This window comes from Kryptolebias marmoratus, linkage group LG13 (genome assembly GCF_001649575.2).
Source record: "Kryptolebias marmoratus isolate JLee-2015 linkage group LG13, ASM164957v2, whole genome shotgun sequence".
NCBI classification, from domain to species: domain Eukaryota; kingdom Metazoa; phylum Chordata; class Actinopteri; order Cyprinodontiformes; family Rivulidae; genus Kryptolebias; species Kryptolebias marmoratus.
Window position 1 is genome coordinate 6242375 of NC_051442.1, and position 18564 is coordinate 6260938.

General features: G+C 36.0%; 1 protein-coding gene and 1 long non-coding RNA gene across 3 annotated transcripts in view; one reads left to right on the forward strand and one right to left on the reverse strand.

Annotated features, from left to right (window-relative positions):
- fstl4 (follistatin-like 4) overlaps positions 1-18564 on the forward strand; it is a 192045-nt gene that overhangs the window by 155445 nt on the left and 18036 nt on the right. For both annotated transcript variants that reach the window (XM_025006742.2, XM_017419926.3), the window contains exons 7-11: positions 5871-6037; positions 9593-9713; positions 13338-13499; positions 17406-17540; positions 18419-18445. In XM_025006742.2, coding sequence (XP_024862510.1) covers positions 5871-6037; positions 9593-9713; positions 13338-13499; positions 17406-17540; positions 18419-18445 — 612 coding nt within the window. The remainder of the gene's footprint in view (positions 1-5870; positions 6038-9592; positions 9714-13337; positions 13500-17405; positions 17541-18418; positions 18446-18564) is intronic.
- LOC112450631 overlaps positions 16486-18564 on the reverse strand; it is an 86279-nt gene continuing 84200 nt past the window's right edge. Inside the window, exon 3 of the long non-coding RNA XR_003039305.2 lies at positions 16486-16885. This is a non-coding gene — a long non-coding RNA (uncharacterized LOC112450631). The remainder of the gene's footprint in view (positions 16886-18564) is intronic.

Sequence of the window (18564 nt, forward strand, 5' to 3'; positions counted from 1 at the left end):
CAAAAGGCCCTAACCCCTTCAACCCTAAGGGGACCCTAACCCTAGCCCTGTGCCAAAAGGCCCTAACCCCTTCAGTTCTGAGGAGACCCTAACCCTAGCCCAGGGCCACAAAGCCCTAACCCCTTCAACCCTGAGGACACCCTAACCCTAGTCCAGGGCCAAATGTCATGATTTGAAGTGGAGCAAAATAGTGATGAATCAAATGGACTAGAAATTTTAAATATAGTTGATTTACAGCTCTCATAAATCTAAAGGGTTCTTTGCTTAATGCTTGGATTTCAGCTCATTTTTTTGATTACCAGGTCTACTCAATGGGCTCCTTGTGTTGCTCTGCTGAGTTTCAGCTCTTCCATCTGAGTTTCTACCTCCTTATTCTGGTCCTCAGTACCTCTCTTGTTCCTCCTTTAAGTCTATAGTCAAAATGTTATCTGCTTCAGTCTTAAAAAGAAAATCAGGGTGCTCAGCTTCTCTGTATTCTGGTTTCCAGCTCACGAGGGACTTTTATAAGTGGGGAAATGTGCTCCATGTGCTCTGCAGGAGATTTTTTTTTGTTTTCTTTTTTTCCTTGTGACTCAGATACATATATGTTAATGTTTTTGTTCAGCTTATTTTTCTGGATTTATATAAACATATACATATTTGTCCTAAATTAGATTTTTTTTATGTAGCTTTTTTTCTCTCCCCTTTAGATTTTAACTCTACAGCCCATTTCTTTACTCTCATTCATCTTCATCATGCTGCCCATCCTCAGTGGTGGATTGAAGAAACCTCCTTGTTAGGTCTGTCAGCTCATTCAGGAAGGCTGATCAATGTGTTCAGCACTTGAATTTCCCAGACTTTGTTACTAACTTGGCCATTGGAGCTACTATGGTAGTATGGAGGGGGAAACCGTAGGACTCATTAGCTACCTAATGTCATGACAACCTTCCCCAGCCAGGGCAGAACAGAGCAGGGACTGCCTGAGGGTACGTAATTTGTCTGGGTCATCAGAGAACTGGAAAGAACTGGAGAGGGTGTTTTTATTCTCTGATTGTGGTCATTATGAGTGAAGTTAATTGGCCCAGAATCAAATAGATTCAAGTTGTTAGATTTTTTTTTTTTTTTTTGTCTAGAGCTGCGACAAGTAAAAATACAAAAGGCTGCATCTGACATGCTGTGTGATTAGTCCTTTCCACTTGTTCATCAATGTTGACACAGAAAAAAAACATTGTTTCGATTTCGTGAAGAGCCTCATTTGACATCTTTGCTGTGGTGTAAACAAAACTGATTACTACAGCCTCTGCCTTATGTTCACCAATCCAGACAGAGGGAAAAAAGTTTATGAACCCATCATTTTTAAGCTGAATATAATAATCATTCCAGCTCAACGTTCACTTCAAGCTTGAGTCCTCTACCAGAGGCCTGGGAGCTTGAGGGTTCTGTGCAATATCTTAGTTGTTCGTAGGACTGCACTCTTCTGTACAGAGATCTCTGAGGTTGTTCCTGGGATCTGTTGGAGCCACTATTCCAGTTTGGGGGTCACAGCACTGAGTACTCTGATGACCACTAGCACCACTGAGGCCTTGACTTTCCACAACTTCTTTATTTCCTCTTTCAGGCCTTGGTATTGCTCCAGCTTCTTGTACTCTAGCCTCCTTATGTTATAGTTGCTTAGGACTGTTACATCTATCACCACAGCTTTTTTCTGTAGCTTGTTGACCCCTTAATTTGTGCTGGACTGTCTCAGGGCATTTTTGCACATCCTGCACCCTGGGACCTGTCTGATATGGTAAGCCCTTAGGATGTTAGTTGTTTCATCATGTATGGTTTCTCTGACGCTCACTAGTTCTCCACCTTCCTCTTTTCTTTTAGTGAACAGTATCAGGGTGCTGGATTTGGGGTGAAACCCTCCTTTTATTGTGAGGAGCATTTGTTTCTTGATATCAGTGGCTTCTATCTTGTCCTTTGGCCAGGCTATTACACAAGCGGGGTATCTGATGTTGATAGCTGGGAGGTCAGTGCAGTGATTATGTCACATGACTTTGGTACAAAAAGATCAGGGGTTCAGAATTCGAAGACTGGTGTCACAACCTTGGTTGTGTAATGAGAGAGAGAAAAAATGCCATGCCAGTTCATTAGTCATCCAGATTAATAAGGTCTGCATCAGATGTTGTGGAACCAGGACATTCTGATCAGAACTGCGCCACTGGATCAAGACATTCATTGACTGGATAAAATAACCTCATTATTATCCCAGGATTAATTAAGTAATTTTACTTTAAAATTCTAAACAAATTTGAATTTTGAATTTCTCTGAATATAAAATATGCATTAACACAGTTGCTGTTTTCAAATTATATAGAAATATTAAAACTAAAGAGACTGAACAACAGCCTTAGAAAGATCCGTAAAATCTAAAGCATGTCATCATTTGTTAAATTTGCAAAACTATATTGGATTATTTAAATAACCTATCAAAAACATAAACTAACAACTAAAGTTGTTTGTATTTTCCCATCAACTGATCACTGAAAACAACAGTGTTTCACTCATCATCACAAACAAATCAGCTAAATTCATCAAACTAGTGCCGAATCTTTTATAAGGATTCTGAAGGTTCTGTGAAAGTTGGTGTTTTAAACTGTGAATTTCACACAACTGAAAAGACTTCTACCTCACCCCTCCTCTTTCAAGTAAGAAAAACTGCAGTGACAGCAAAGAAATGTGAAGATCCAGTGTTTTCGTTTGTCCCTTTTGGGCTTCTGTAATAGCAAGGCAAAGGAACATGACAGGAACAACAAAACCTAATAAAAAAACTAATTTTGTTGTAATAAAAAAAAAACAATTTACTATTCTACACAATGAAAACAAAGACACGAATTGTACAGTGGTGTTAATCTGTCAACATAAATAATAATGCAATGGGTGGTGAGGATTGTCTTCCTCTTAATAATTGCAGGATTTACTACTTTAAAGGCCAATCATTCCTCTAAATTCTGTTATCTACATTTGCCTACAGCTTAAAAAGAATTAATTTTTTTCAAATTAGTTTCCTTGGAGGATTAAACATCAATAGTAAATGCTAGGTATCTTTATCATGAAAAGGAAAAACTTTTTTTCTGTTTTCTCTTGGCCTCACAGGTGTATATTACCAGGAGGAGTCAGGATATCAGGATGGCCACAGGGATAATTTTATAGTGCCAGATTTAATTTCAAAAGGAGTCCATCTTACACAAAGGTATTTTTTCCCTTTGCCTTTTTGTGGCAAAAGTTAAAAAGTAAGTAACTTAACAGTTTGCAGCTTTTTTGGACAGCTAGGAATAAATATCTAAAGACAGCTGCTGACCTTGAAATAAAACATTTTCTGATTTGATTTGTCTGTAAACATGCACAATTATGGCTCTGTATTTAGAGATTTAAGATAAAAAAATTTATATTTTTTCTTCTGTTGTATACGGGAGCTGAATTAATATAGTCATTTGAAATCCAGGTAAACAGAAATCTCTGAAACTTACAAGTCTAAGTCTTCAAAAATACATCTATTAGGTAAGAAGATGCACGACTGGCCTCTGACAGCAATCATCAGATATTAAACTGATTTCTTGTCTGCTCCTGAAAAATCTAAAGATAACAGCCTCAGCTCTAATGCACTGACAATAAATATGAACTGTAACTAGTAAAATAACCCCTTTACTGCATAGTCTATTAATTACAACTTGCTGTTCTGCGCAGTGTGAACTCTAAAGAGATTTTTCTCACCAGCAGACTTAAGCTGTTGGCTTCCTAGTCTACCTTAAAAAAAGAATCGATACAAAGTAGTGTTAGATGTCCGTCTGAACAGTCAGCTGCTGCTGACTTGGCAAACCACACAGGTGCTGCTTCCTTGTGCTATAGTTTATTCAATGTGAGCAGCGGTCTAGTTGAAATTCACAGTAACACCTGAAATGGCCCCTCCAAGCCATGTCAGATCAATGTATTTCATCTCTCATCTGTCACTTGGCACTCACAGCCTATTCTGCCACCCAAATTACGGATCTGCTGACTTATAACTTTGGTGGACCTGGCAGTGTACTGTACCCAAGGCATTTGGAAATATCAGTGGCAGACCAAGCTGTCAGCCTGGATATATCCATCATCAGGAGAGCCATGTGAAACAGACAGCTAATATCCTGGGGACTTTTACAGCTGCTTTTGTCAAAGTCTGCATTGTGACAGGAAGCTTCCCACAAACATTTCAAAGCCTGTTAGCCATCCACTTCCAGTCTGTTTGGACATTAAGTCCTGTCACCTGTGGATGCTGAAATGAGCATCTGTTGTTATATTGGCCTTATCACTGTTGTGCACTCATAAACTGTGGGTCTTAACAAAGATTTGTCATCATATTGTGGCTTATGCTGCATTGTGCAAAAGTAGAGGAAGCAGATGTTGGTGGCAGATAGCAGTACAGTAATGTAAGATGTATGAAATATATACACAAGAGCCGGGTGGTTTTATTCTTTAATAACACAGGTTCTTTATCAGGTGTTTCAGTGGAACTGAAGTCCAGTTTGGCACTTTTTTTTGTTGGCAGTTTTAGGAACTAGTTGAAAATATCATGGCTGTAGAAAGACAACTTGTGAGGTTAACTGAAGTATTCATTATATAATTAATGCCAGTTTTAGTGATTTAACAGCATGCATTACAAATCTTTAAATTAAGTCTGCTGTGTACAGTGTCTGGCTTTCCAGTAAGGCTAGTTGATAAAACAATCTCTAAAATAAAATTGTAGTTAAATGTATGCCAATATTACACATTTTTACACATCAATAGAGTCAACTTATCTCTCATCACCAACAGCACAATTGGCCTATTTTCTTCTGTTTTGAGCACCTTCGGTTGTACCATTGTGCAGAAAGGTGGAAAATATTTTAAGTCCCATTTTAGCTGGGGTTCTCACAGTTTTCTAGAATGATCAAGGTTTTGCTTAAAATGACTTGTTTAGGAAGAAAAAAAACAATTTTGCAGCAAACATTTAAAATAAAAGGAATAAAATGTTTTTGCAGCATAAAAACAAACTTCCTTTACAACATTTTCTGATTCAATGACATCAACACATAATACATTTCTATGTAAAATCAATGTTTTCTTTTAGTTACATGAGTAAATGCATCAGTTCAGAGTTAAGTTAAATTTCTCTCAGGTGTCTGTTTATACCACAAACTTTAATAGCAATCTGACACAGTCACACAATGACATGTAGTTGTGTGTGGTAGTGCCTGAGCTTTACATTTACACAGTGGTACATTTACACACTGATAAAATAAATGTCATCTTTGTATGAGCAAACAAAGCATATAGAGAGGTATGGAACCAAAACAGGACTGGATCATAACAGTGATTTAGTAGTGAGAATATAGTCTGCTTTTTCATGCATATTTGCCTTGAGTAACTTCAATATTGGGGAAAATATAAGTCCATGATTAAGTTTTAGAGTATAACTCAAACTTTATAGATTTGCTGCCTCAACACCTTGGCGACACAAAATTAATGGGTCCAACAAGAACCTGTGAAAAATAATTCTTAATTTTCTCTAAAGGTGAATTAAACTGAATGGCCATCTGAATGAGCATAAATTTCCCTTAACAGGAGAGGTGATATTTGGCTGGCTGTGTGTCCTCTGACACAAGCTTTTCCCCCCACCCCCCCACAATGGAAATCCTTCTCCCCCGGACAGCTGTTTATCCTCTCCGCTCCAGCAGTAATGAGATGGACATTTGGAAATGTATTAAACTTGGCTGAAGTTCCACCACATCAGCTCATTCATTCAGATCTGTACCTTTTTAACGATGCTTTTTCAAAATTCTATTTTTCTCTTTGTACACCAATGATTCTCTCTCGTTTCACACTGACAGAGGTTGTGCAGCTGAGCCTGGCAGAGGATCAGCGAATCAGTGTCTCGACGGTAACAGTGGGCCTCAGTGCCGTCCTCACTTGCTCCATCCAGGGGACTCTGCGTCCACCAATCATCTGGAAGAGAAATGGCATCATATTAAACTTCCTGGACTTAGAGGACATTAATGTGAGTGCACACTTCTATTATCTTTATCATGATTAACACTGATTTGTGTTGCCGATGTAATGCTCGATTTGATGGTAAAACCTACAAATACAGTTAGTTCTTTATAAAGTTTTTCTCTTTTAATGGTTGATTTGGCCTTGGATACAAAACATAGAAGTTAATTATTATTAGAGTTCTTGCAAAAAAAGAAAAGGGAGGTTATGAACTCTGCACTAATCTTGTTATGACAACGTCATGACATTTTTATGATAACTTGGCCACATGTGTATATGTTTAACTTTTACATCTGACACTAATAGTTAAAAAAATGGTTGATGTTCTTTTAAGTTTAAAAATATACATTTATGTTTGCATTAAATGTTCAACTCAATCTTAAATAGCTAGAGGAAGATTATGTTCTGCAGTAACTAATACATATACTGGCAAACAATAATTTGCTTAGCAAACCTGTTTATCCAGAACTACTTAGAAATGAGGAACAACATTCAGCAGAGCTTTTATTCAACAGAGTGCAACTCAAACAGATAAAGATGTGCAAAGAAAGTGTGAGTGAGGTGTGTTAGTGTTGAAAATGCTCCTTGCATTGATGCAAAAATAACTTTAACCTTTTTTAACATTTGAAATGTAAAAACTAAATTGCTGCTGGGAGCTGTTATGTACTCTGGGATTTTGTCAGTTAGCGTCTACTTACAACATTTTTCCTCCAATCTTGACTTTGATAGCCATACTTAAAAGAAATGCATATTATAAAAACTTTGTATGTAAAAACTGATAATCTGAAAGCAACTTTATAAGAAGGGGCAAAAGGCAAAGCCTATAGGAGAGTAAAACTTGCCAGGAAAGAGGTGAAAATACAAAAAAAAAAAAAAAAAAAGGTCTCACACCCCACATAAAATAGTACAATTATCTCTGTGCTTAATGAACTATGCAGCCAAGCTCCTGTTTAGACACATCAGCACAGGTGACAGCACAGGGTCAGCGCTTGCATTTTTCTCCACCGGATCACAGTTCACTAATTGCGTGTTAATGAGCGGCATGTTGGTCAGCTGTGACGATGAGCAGATAAACAATGTCAAGTGTTAAGGTCGAGACAGGACGAGGAGGAACGGCAACAGATCTCCCGGGCTCTTGACCACACATAATGGATTTTTACAGAGTTTAGTGATTTGAGTAGAAGAGAGAGAGAAGCACCTGCTGTCTTTGAGTTTCTGTTTTAATCAATAAAAAAAACAAGAAAATTAATGACAGATAATCTCAGTGTTTTATTGTGGGAGGATAATTAATGGATCCACTGGAAAATATATAGCAAATGGGGTAAAAAGAATAATGCACACCTAAAGCTGTATGCCACCTTTTTAGTAGCAGGTTGGTCAATTTTAATGGAAAAACGAAAAAGAAATAGGCCATCAGTTAACAAGACAACCAACTAACATAGTTTTTAAAGCACTGAAGATAACTAATCTAATTTAGATCTAATCGATTCTTGGATTGTGTTTCATTAGGATTGGGTGAATATTTCATTTTTCTCATTTTCATCTTGAATGCTGCACATGTCAATTAGTGCTCATTGAGAATAATTCATTATACCTAAGAGGTTCACTGAAATAATTCAACTTCAAGAAATTTTCTGTTGTAAGGTTTAATGTAAATGTTAATATGATATTTATATGTGAATAATGTACACAAGCTAATCGTTTGGACATAATTAGTGTATACTGTAGAGGGATGGTACTCTAAATATGATGCATGTCGCATTAATCATCGTGTCAGTAATTAAGGTAATTAATCAGCAGTTATACACGATGCCTTCAAATTGATGTCTGATAATGTCCAAATAAATGCATTTCTAAACCTCATTGGTTAGAACTGTAAGACTGCAGCACTAGAAGTAAAAAAAGAGTGTCAAACAAAATGAACACCTCATTTCTTTCCACCAGACACATTTGTTTCCCTACTGTCCAACATGTTATACAGGTTGACTGTATACACAATATAGGACAGAGGTGAGATGACTTTAATTTCCTGTCAAAGCCTGTTGAGTGTTTTCTTCTGCAGAACTGTGCTGAATAGAAACAACATTGTTTTCAGAAGTTTTATCTTCTTTTCTCAGTTTCTTCTGCCCTTCAGCATATAGTCCACAAACCTAAATGATTACATTCCTTCTCTTTGCCCACCTTCCTCTCCAGTAAGCAGCTTTTGTGTCATTCACTAAAAGAAGACATTTTATTCTTTAGTAGAGATGCATTCTTCATACTATGTTATGTACATGCAGGAAAAATACATGTAAACTACAAATGGACCTGATATATTTATAATATAATTTGCTATATTAATTGTTAAACATTTAAATCTGTAAACAGTTTTACTCTTAGTTCTATTTTTTAGGATATTCAGATGCAATGATTACTTTTGAGAATGTGTCAAAGAGGATAATGTTTTTCAATGGAAAACCAAAATTTCTGTAAGCAATTTAAATTATTTTTTTTAGTTGGTTCACTGTTAATATCAAAACAAAAGTTTTCTTTTTGTATCTGTGTTTGTACATCATAAGGGCATTTTACAAATTAAAAAATTATATAGAACATTCATTTTTTTAGCTTTTGTTAAGATTTTCAGTTTAATTAATCTAAAGATTTGATTCAGATTTGTACTAGTTCTAGTAATCTTCTTGATAAAAATGACAGTAAACAATCAGGGCCACTGCAAATTGCTACTTCCATCTATCTTACCCGCAGAGCAGCCCATATGTCAGATCTTGCGTTTTACTTGTAGCCTCCACATTTTACTGCCAGATTAGAGTCATAACCCAAATGGCCCATTCAGTTTAATTGTCTTTGTCCTTCTATTCAAATCTCTTTTGTTAATAGTAAATTTTGAACTCTCTCATCCATCTTACAAGAAAATCTTTTAATATTGTTCCCATCATAAACAGACTCACTGTTAGGTCACATTATAGTCTAAAGACTTTTGGAAAGAGCACTGCTGATTTCTGGTTTTAGACATTTTGTTTCAGAGTCATGGCAGAGCTGCATCAAAACTTGTGCTCTACCACTTGGTGGGACAGCAAATATTTAATGCCTTAATCCACCCTAAGTTGGGGCTGGAACTCCCCAGTGATTGCCTCATGCTGCACCAACAACAGCGGTACCATTCATCAGCCTAATGGGCTTTATATTTTTAACCCTTGCCATTTATCAGGCTGAGGCAGCGTGATGAGGGGAGGGAGAGGGATCAAACTCCCAAATGCCTGCTTCAGCTCAACAGGGAAACCATTGATTCATGGTTTCTCTTCCTCTTCCCATCACTCTTTTTCTCTCTTGTCTCTTCCCATCATTCCCTGCTGTTGTGTGCCTCCTCTTCCTGCTCTCTCCAAGCATCGTTATGCATTTTATCAAGCCACCTTCGTTTTGCTCTTTCTCCCTGTGGATGTTCCCTGCACCCAATTCTTCACCACTATTCCCACTTCTGCACCCCTGTTCTTCTTTTTCCACATCTTCATTGCTTCTCTTCTTTCTTAACATAACTCTTCTCTTCTATCTTCTCCCTGTATTACAGGACTTTGGGGACGACGGCTCGTTGTACATCACCAAGGTGACGACAATACACATGGGCAACTACAGTTGCCATGCCTACGGTTATGAAGACCTCTATCAGACACATGTGCTGCAGGTGAATGGTCAGTAGTGGCTTGTTTCTTTTTAAAATTCTTGAAGAAAGTGTCAAAAACTTTTGTTTTGTTTATATTATTCTGTGGTTCATCATGCCCAAATGAAGAGCAGATATAATTATATATGTGGTAAAGATTCAGAGGTTAAGTTAGAGATAAATATACAGATGAGGAAAAAAATTAAATACAGTACAGTTGGTAATGATCCTCTGAAGGTCAAACTACGAGGACAAATTAATACTCTATTTCAGATTCAACCAGGGATGTGGAAATGATTTTAAAATCAGTTCTTTAACTTGTGATAATGAACCATCTTCAGCCACAACTTCTATAAGTTGAGGCTCCTCTTTCCCTCAATGGGTGTCATAAATCAAACTGTAGTGCATTTTTGCAGAAATTTCAGATTTGACTTAATTCAGTGAAGCACTGATCATGAATTCACGGCTTAAAAGTTAAATATGGCTTACAGGCTCATTCCATTTAGCCCACGAAGTATTAAAATATTATAAAATCAAGATGCAGTAATCTGCTTGCTCACTCAAACATGTGATCAGACTCAATTTGAACACTGAGAGCAATGCTACTGTAATGTTGTGCAGTTAGAGCAGGGGTCAGCTGCACTTGTTAACTGTTTAATTTTTTTTTCCTTGTTTGTGTCTAATGTAGCAACCATCAAGTTAGGATAAAACAAACCCTTTAACAAAATACTGCTTTTCAGGATTTCCATCTTGCATTAATGTCATCTTATTATAAACCTCAGATTTGTTTTTTCCATTATGTTTTTTCTTCAAAAGGTTTTGTAAGAACTACATATTTAAAAAGTATGAACAGTGATTTACAAGTGAAGTCAGCACCAAAATTCACAAGCACAAAGTGAAACTTTGTTTCATACCTTTGAGAATAACAACATGGCAAATGTCTTCTTTTCATGGTAATATAAGTTTAAACAAATAAGCCAGGCTGCTTACAATTACCAGAAAGATGACCGATCAAAGGTTGAGCCTCACACTGTCTTAACAAAAAGAAATTCTGGTCTTGAAGCAAATTTTGAAGCAAATTTTGTTGACAACCCCTGAAAGTTAGTGTTGTTCAGTTAAAATCTCTCACTAAGCGATAGGACCAGGGTTTTAAGTACTGAAGTTTAGACACAGACTTTATGTTTAGGTTGGGTTTTATTTTTAATTTTGGTTTTGTTTGATTTGAGCTGAGATTTAGCGGTTCTAGTATGATGATGAAATATTCTTTGAGTTAACATGTTTAAAGGGGAACTATTAGGTGTCCTTGAACAAGATAAGATAGGTCTGTGGGCTATACAAAACTTTTTTTTCAAAAAAACAAGTGGGTCCGAAACCCGACTGGTAGCAGGTCGGGACATCGGCAATATAGACACATTCTATATTGCAGACGACAACAAAACATTTTCTTTTTCTTTTTCTTTTCTTTTTTAATGCAAGCAGCGGTAAAACCATCAGAACTGACGATCTTGTTGTGGGTGGAGCTCCACTTGGGTTGCTAGGTGAGGGGCTGGGCTCAGCTTGGGATTGCTACATAATAGGTCCCCTTTAAACATGAAAGATCCAACCATTGGGCTTCACTACTACTAGAGATTCTTAAGTCTATTGATAGTGTTAAAATAATTACAGTATTGTTCAAAAAGCTGCACTGTTTTTGCACCAAGTGATCATAAAGACAGACACTCTATTCTTGATTCTCTGAAAGCATAAACTTGTTTGAATTCATTAGTTTCAATAATAAAAATTAAACCATAAAATAGTTAAACATTGTTTTTAATTTCAAATTGAGTCTTGATTTTGATAAAGTAATGTAATTCACTTTAGTGTAAAGAAAAATGTCTGTAGATTTCCTTCAGATATGTGACTTTTACATGACCAGTACTGTCACAGCACTGGTCCTGGGTGAGACTAAAAATGAAAAAAATGAATAAACAAAGCAAATTTAAATTTTTATACAGTAAATAAAAGAAATTTAGAAATACAGAAACCAGAGCTAATGCTTTCTAACTTAACAAAACTGCTGATTTGCTCATACTAAACATCTAAGTTAAGTCACTTATCTTTGGCTAATTAAGATTTGAGAGGTTTAACTAGGTGACTTTCTGAAGAAGATCATGGAGGAAGAAGTTTAAACCTAATTCACCTGTAACATAACAAACCAACAGTTGGTTTAGTCTCTTTTAATTAAAGTATGATTGTCTGGCTTTTCTGAGCCTCTAATTAAAAAGAAATAAAGCTGCATTTTACACCTTAAACCTAAAAGGGAGAGGCAGAGATACTAAGGGAGTTGTGCAGACAGAAAAGTTGCCTGGAGAGGAGGTTATCAGTGCAGGGTAATTACCAAATGTTTGTTTTGGGTTTTCAAGGTATTCCAGAAAGATAGGAGGTGGTGAGATATGGTGGGATGGAGTGGAGCCAAGTGCCACATTATACTAAGTGGGCGTTTTGAATCCTGGTTTGCTGTTAAAGAAATCTGGTTTTTAAGGAGAATGACAATGCTGCTGCTTCTGCATTACCTTAGTACCAAGATCCAGTCTCATACTCTTGGATTATGATATTTTTTTCAGTCTGAAGTGTGATGTTAGTGCTGATAAATGTGTATGCAATAAAAAGTAACACCTAAGGGGGAAAAAAAATAAAAGTAGTGTTTTGATTAAAATATTACAAATGTAAACTGTACATACATTATTTTTTTCATTTCAAATGTCTGAAAGACATTCCTTTAATAGGTTCTGTGTATTTTTGAGGTAATTTAACTATGAAGCATCAAGATGCAGGAATAAAAGCTGAAATGCCAACTGCATGTCAAAGTGAATTGGAAGGAAGCATTTTAATTTTTAATAGAGTATTGAGTTACTGCTGTTGAGATACTTTTTAGTTTGTTTTTCAAATGCACCATTCCTATTTTTGTTTAAACAACTATAAACACATTAGCTGTCAAGTAAATATATTGGTGTAAACAAACAAAATGTCTGTTTTAGAAAATGCATAAAGCAATAAAAGTAATTGCCTGAAGTTATAAAAAGCTCAGTATAGTCATACATATTAGTTTGCAGAAAACTATCTAAAATAAAACCTTAAATCAGTTATAGTTATAAAACAAATCTAAATAGTAGCATGTTAATATTAGAGCAAGCAATAATGCAATATTGCATTCAATTAGGTGAAAAGGTTAAAGGTCAGAGCCGTCTTAGCTTCCAGAAAAAAGAAGCTGTTCGTTTATGGCAGATATCCTGAGGCTCAGATGTGCCAAACATTAACATCCATAAACTGCATCTTAGCTGTTTATGTGTCACCTTACATTTTGATTTTCTTCTAAACTCCTCTTCATTCATTCTCAGTCTTCTCCTCAGAAAAAGGTGCAAGTAGCAAAAACATCCAACATTTATTTCATGCAGGACTAAAGCTGTAATAAAGCCCCCCCAGAGCTCTTGGATTCTTGTTATTTGTGAATATATTTCACGCTGGGGTGAGAGAAATTCCTCTCTGCGTGTGTGGGTGTTTGTGTTTTATCCCCTCCGGAGTTGCGGTCTACCATGAAACAGTATGTAATTATGTCCTTATTTGTCCCTCTCCTCTCTGCCTGTTTGTATGTTTGCTTTTGTGTTCATATGTCCAGTACCTCCGGTGATCCTGGTCTACCCGGAGACGCAAGCCCAGGAGCCTGGTGTATCTGCCAGCCTCCACTGCCACGCTGACGGCATCCCAAATCCCAAACTCCTCTGGCTGAAGAATGGCATGGATCTGCAGCTCAGTTCCACCACACAACTTTCTCTCATAGGTGAGGGGGTTCGACTATTTTAGGAAGCACTGTTAGCAGTTTGTGTTTTAGCAGATACAGTTTTTCACATTTCTGCAGTGCTTTTTTTGTCGTCATTTTTTATTTTATTTTCAGCATTACATGCCAGTAGGACTGGCATCCTTACAAATCAAAATAATGCATGTGAGAAATGAAAAACAAATCCAAGGTGTGGTTTGATCAAAATAATGTTTTATGCTTTTTACTGATTGGCATTTTATAGAAGGTTGATCAAACCAAGAATGCAATCATCCTCACTGCCTTCTTTTGCTCCACTGACAAAGTAAACATACTTAAAACTAAATGAAGTAACAGATCAAGAAAGACTGAAGAAAAAAAATACTGAGTTAGAAGACCTTTATAAGATGTATTCAATCAGAGAGAATGAGCAGAATGGAGTCTGCCTTGTGTTTTTATGGCCTCATTCTCATTAAGTAGAGTTTATTTGCAGAGTGTGGATCATTACCTATGGAAATGGCCAGTTACCAACCTATAGACAATTAAACCAGGGAGTTTTCTGCAAAGTTCAAGGGCACATAAATATTGCAGTAGTTATGGTTTCTAATTTACCTTCTCGAGTAAAGAAAGGCAAGAGGCAGGAGCCATAAATAAAGAATTAATTTGTTTTTATTATTAAAATATATATAAAGAACTGTGAAAATAATATTGTGAAAAGTAGATAAAATAGCTTGGATCGTTACTCCAACGGCAAAAGAGATCAAAGCACAGAGGTGATGCAGTTCCATGTAGTCCCATTTCATTTTACACATTTTTCATATAGAGTGTTTGATACAGACACTGTTTAAATGTTGACTCTAGGTGTCTGTAGTTTGAACCTGAGGTGTTCACAGTATCAGACATCCCCTCAGGGTCGCTCCAAACAATTTCAGGGAAGATTCAGAGAAGGGAGGTGTGGAAATATTGCACCAAATTACCAAAGGAATAAACTTAAGTTGACATGGAGAGCTCAGATCCATCACTTCTGGGGAAATTTGGCTGTTTTTCAACAAGTTGGTGACTAATAATTACCTCAGAACAGACCATTGGTAATTTTAGTTTTGGCTGTCTTTTAGCAATATGTTACTTAGGCAACATAATCAAGATCCTATAGGCATGAAGAAACACTGCAAAATTCAAGCAAAAAAAAAAGTAGGTTTTTATTTTTCCAAACTCTATTCAAGGGGATTTAATGCCCCAGACTTTGAAAGTCTGTAGTGTGAACAATTTACTGGACTGACAGTAAGAAGAGGTTATGGTGAACAGTTAGGGATAAAGAAAAGGTTAAATTGTCAACCTGGGAGAATGTGTGTGTTCAGGAGCTGTCCAAAGTGCTGAACCTGGAGACAATGTTGATATTTGCTTCGTTAAAGTTTATTATAATGCAGATGTAAGTCACTTAAATTCAGATTTTGAAAAAAAATCAAACTCTTTGTTTCTTTTGACTTCCTTTAGTTTTGTTTTTAGCTGGTATTCATCATGATGTAGCTAGAAAATGCTCAAGTAAATTTCCCTTTTTTCTTGTATCTGCAATTACTTGAAATATTTACCAAAATCCCACATTAGTGATAAACATCTCAAGTCCCCCGACCCCACCCCAGGTAATTTTCTGTGAGCCAGCCCAAAGGTTTTGTTGTGAAAAATTTTGTCACTCCCTAAACCACTTCTTCCATATTGTGATACTTAAAATCTTGGCAAGTTTTTTGATGGTTTCAACAATGCATCGAATTATTCTGAACTGAATTTTAGTAGTTTTAACAATCTTAGTTTTGTTTGCTTGATACAACCCAACATCTCCCAAACAATGTCCTAACATTATTATTTAGGTTTGGGATAAGCAACATGTTGCTAGCTAAAGTACACATGCAACTGTTGAACTTTAATTATGGGCTCTTATTTGCTGAGGTGAGGTCATTTTCTTTGACTAGACAGTGTAAATTATCCTGCCAACCATGAGCAAATAATTACTTTAATGTGCATTTTGTGCCTGAATGAAAACTGAGATGGTCATCATTAACATGAAATGAGCTGAAAATGCATCTAATGGCAGCATCAAAAGATTACTGTCACAATATGTGATCACTTAGTTACATCACCTACACACGCACAGTCATAATCTAAATTCTTTTATTACACTGCCACTTGTAATCCTCTTTGTATTGCATCTTATCCTTGTTTCTACCTTTCTGAATCTGAACCAAAGCAGATTATTTAAGAACAGAAAAAGAAAAAATCAATAAAAATGGAGCTTCATGGAAGGAAAAAGCCACCATCATCTTTACTTTACATCTATAGGAGCCCAGATGTAGTATAATTAATTTAATTTATTCAAACTCAAAGTGCTTGTCTCCACAAAGAGCTACAAATTGAACATAAATGTAGTTAAACACAGATTTAATGAGTGATTAATTATGTGGTGTTTGTTCCATGTTAAACGATCAAAACATGATTATAATTTGAAGTAATTATAGTGTTATTGTGTAAAATTCTAGTTTAAGGCAGTTTTCACCTAAAGGTACACCCCCGTGTTAAGAAAATTATTGTACAAATCATAAAATGTTTCTGCTATGTTAATTTCCAATCCAGAAGGAAATAGATGACTGATATAAACAATGTAAAAACTGAGTGTGGCATCTATTTTTCTTTTTATAAGAGCTTTGAAATGGTTTAAAATTTGTGTTTCTATATAAGAAGAAAACTTTACATAGAATGAGGGAAAGATGGTGTTTGATTCTACAAGGGTTCATTGTTGCTACTGTTTGTTTCATGGGAAAGGGATGGAAAACTAAGTGTCTTTAATGTTGTTTATAGACAACATGACTTGTGAGAGCAGTGGCTCCTGTGGTTCATGTAGGGCTTCAGGATGGATCAAAGTGCTGCTGTACTGACCATCACTGAGCTAAGGGATACCGCAAACATCACAGAGCTCACCTTTGATGATTTTTTCTTTCTTTCTTTTTAATATGATCAACATCACCTGTCACCACAAAAACAATGCAGTCTTTTGAATCATGGGGGATGGGGGATGCTTAGAAAATGGGTATTTCCTACACTTTGTATATAGTTTAAGTAATTTAAATTGCAGAACAAATTATAAATAAAACAGTTCTAGTCTTAAAGAAATATTGTGACAAATTGAAACAAAAGTCCTCTCTTGGCACTATACAAAACAATTACATACATTATAAAATGCCATTTAGTAAAGGTTATCCAAGTCACTCAGCTAGTTGCACTGAGAGCACTTTGGCGACAGTGGAAAGGAACGACTCCCTTTGAACAGGAAAAAACCTCCAGGATGGGCAGACATCTCCCTCAACCAGCTAGTTTGAGAGGATGGGAAAGAGACAAATGGATTGATCCAGAAGTAGTTTCTATGGGAAGCAAAACAAAGAGATACATTGTTAGTGATAATAAAATAATAACAATAATAATAATAAAAACATGTCTTCTGTTTTTGGTTTTCTTTAAATGCAGATTTGTAGGATAGGAAAATCACCATGTTTTGTAGATGAAGTTGTCAACAAATTCATACTCTAAAACTAATCGGGACTCAAAGTTTGCATCTGATCATTTCAAACAGTATCATGTTGAAATTTAGCAGAACATGGTCTGCCTGCTTGCTCTAAAACTCTTGTCTCATGTGGTTATAGTTCTCACCTTTAGGAAGGCGTTTGGATTTAAAGTTAATATTAATTTAACTTATTTTAGTTGTGTTTGGTTTTAAATCACCTCTTCTGTATGCATTTATCTGGTCAAGATATTTGAAGATTCTTCAGTTTGTAATCTTTCTCAGCCACACTGAGTGCAGTTTAACAGATGATCACCAAAATGTTTAAATAACTCTGCAAAACACATCTTTCATGTGCCTTTGCCCTGTTTGCCCTCTTGCAGCTAATGGTAGTGAGCTGTTTATAGCCAGTGTCCGTTACGAGGACACTGGGGCCTACACCTGCATCGCCAAGAACGAGGTGGGAGTGGACGAGGACATCTCCTCTCTCTTTGTAGAAGATTCAGCCAAGAAGACCCGTAAGTCTTACAATACAATACAGAATAACACTAACGCTATAACTTAAAATATCTGTTTAATGTAATTTCAGAGATATACAACATCATAAATGGCTATCCAAAAATAGCTATCACTTTGTAACCACAAAGTGATAGAAATGATAAAAATAAAGTCCAACCAGAGAAAAACTTTTTGGTTTTACAGCTTTGTTTTAACCCATCATTCACTTTAGAATTTAGGATTTTATGGATGTAGATATGTGCATTTCTAAATGTAGTCCAACCCATTCAAGTTGCCCTTTAACCCAATTATTAACTGGGAGCGTACAACGTTACAAGCTGAAGGACTTACCTTGAATAGTTTTTAGTAAAGCTTTCAGAAGCTGGCAAAATGTTTTAGTAAACATGGCTATGGTTTTCAGAAAGTCCATATATTTTGATACGTTAAGATTTGGATCTAAGGTAAACAAGATGCAAGTCAGAATAATTTTTTGAATCCTAGTTGAGGTTTAAACTTTTAAGACATTTCAACCATTTCTAAGAGCATTAGACTGAGTGAATGCTCAGTGTTTTGTTGAGTGGGCTGTAAAAAGGTTCCACCTGTCTGTAGTGATCTCATTTAAATGCAACCTTCTAATCAACAGAATTACACATTTTACTTTGCCTTTGATATGTGGTGTTTCAGAAGATTGCATCACTTTGAGTAGATAATGAACATCACCTACAAATATTTAAATTTAATTATACAGAAACTTCAAGATATGGTTTAAAAGAAAAAAATGACTTGTCAGGAAAAGCGAGAAAAATGAAGGAGTTAAAACATTGTTTGTGTTAACCTAAAGTAATTAATGTTTTTTCTCCACTTTTTCTTCTGTGCTGCTCTTTATCTGACTCTGCAGTTGCAAACATTCTTTGGAGAGAAGAAGGTAATGCTTTTGAATTATGCTGCTACAATTTCAAATTTGTAGTATTTTGTAGCCTTGAGGGCTACCACCTGAATATTTACAGTTCCAAGATGTTTCCAGCAAAGATTTTTTGAGTCCTG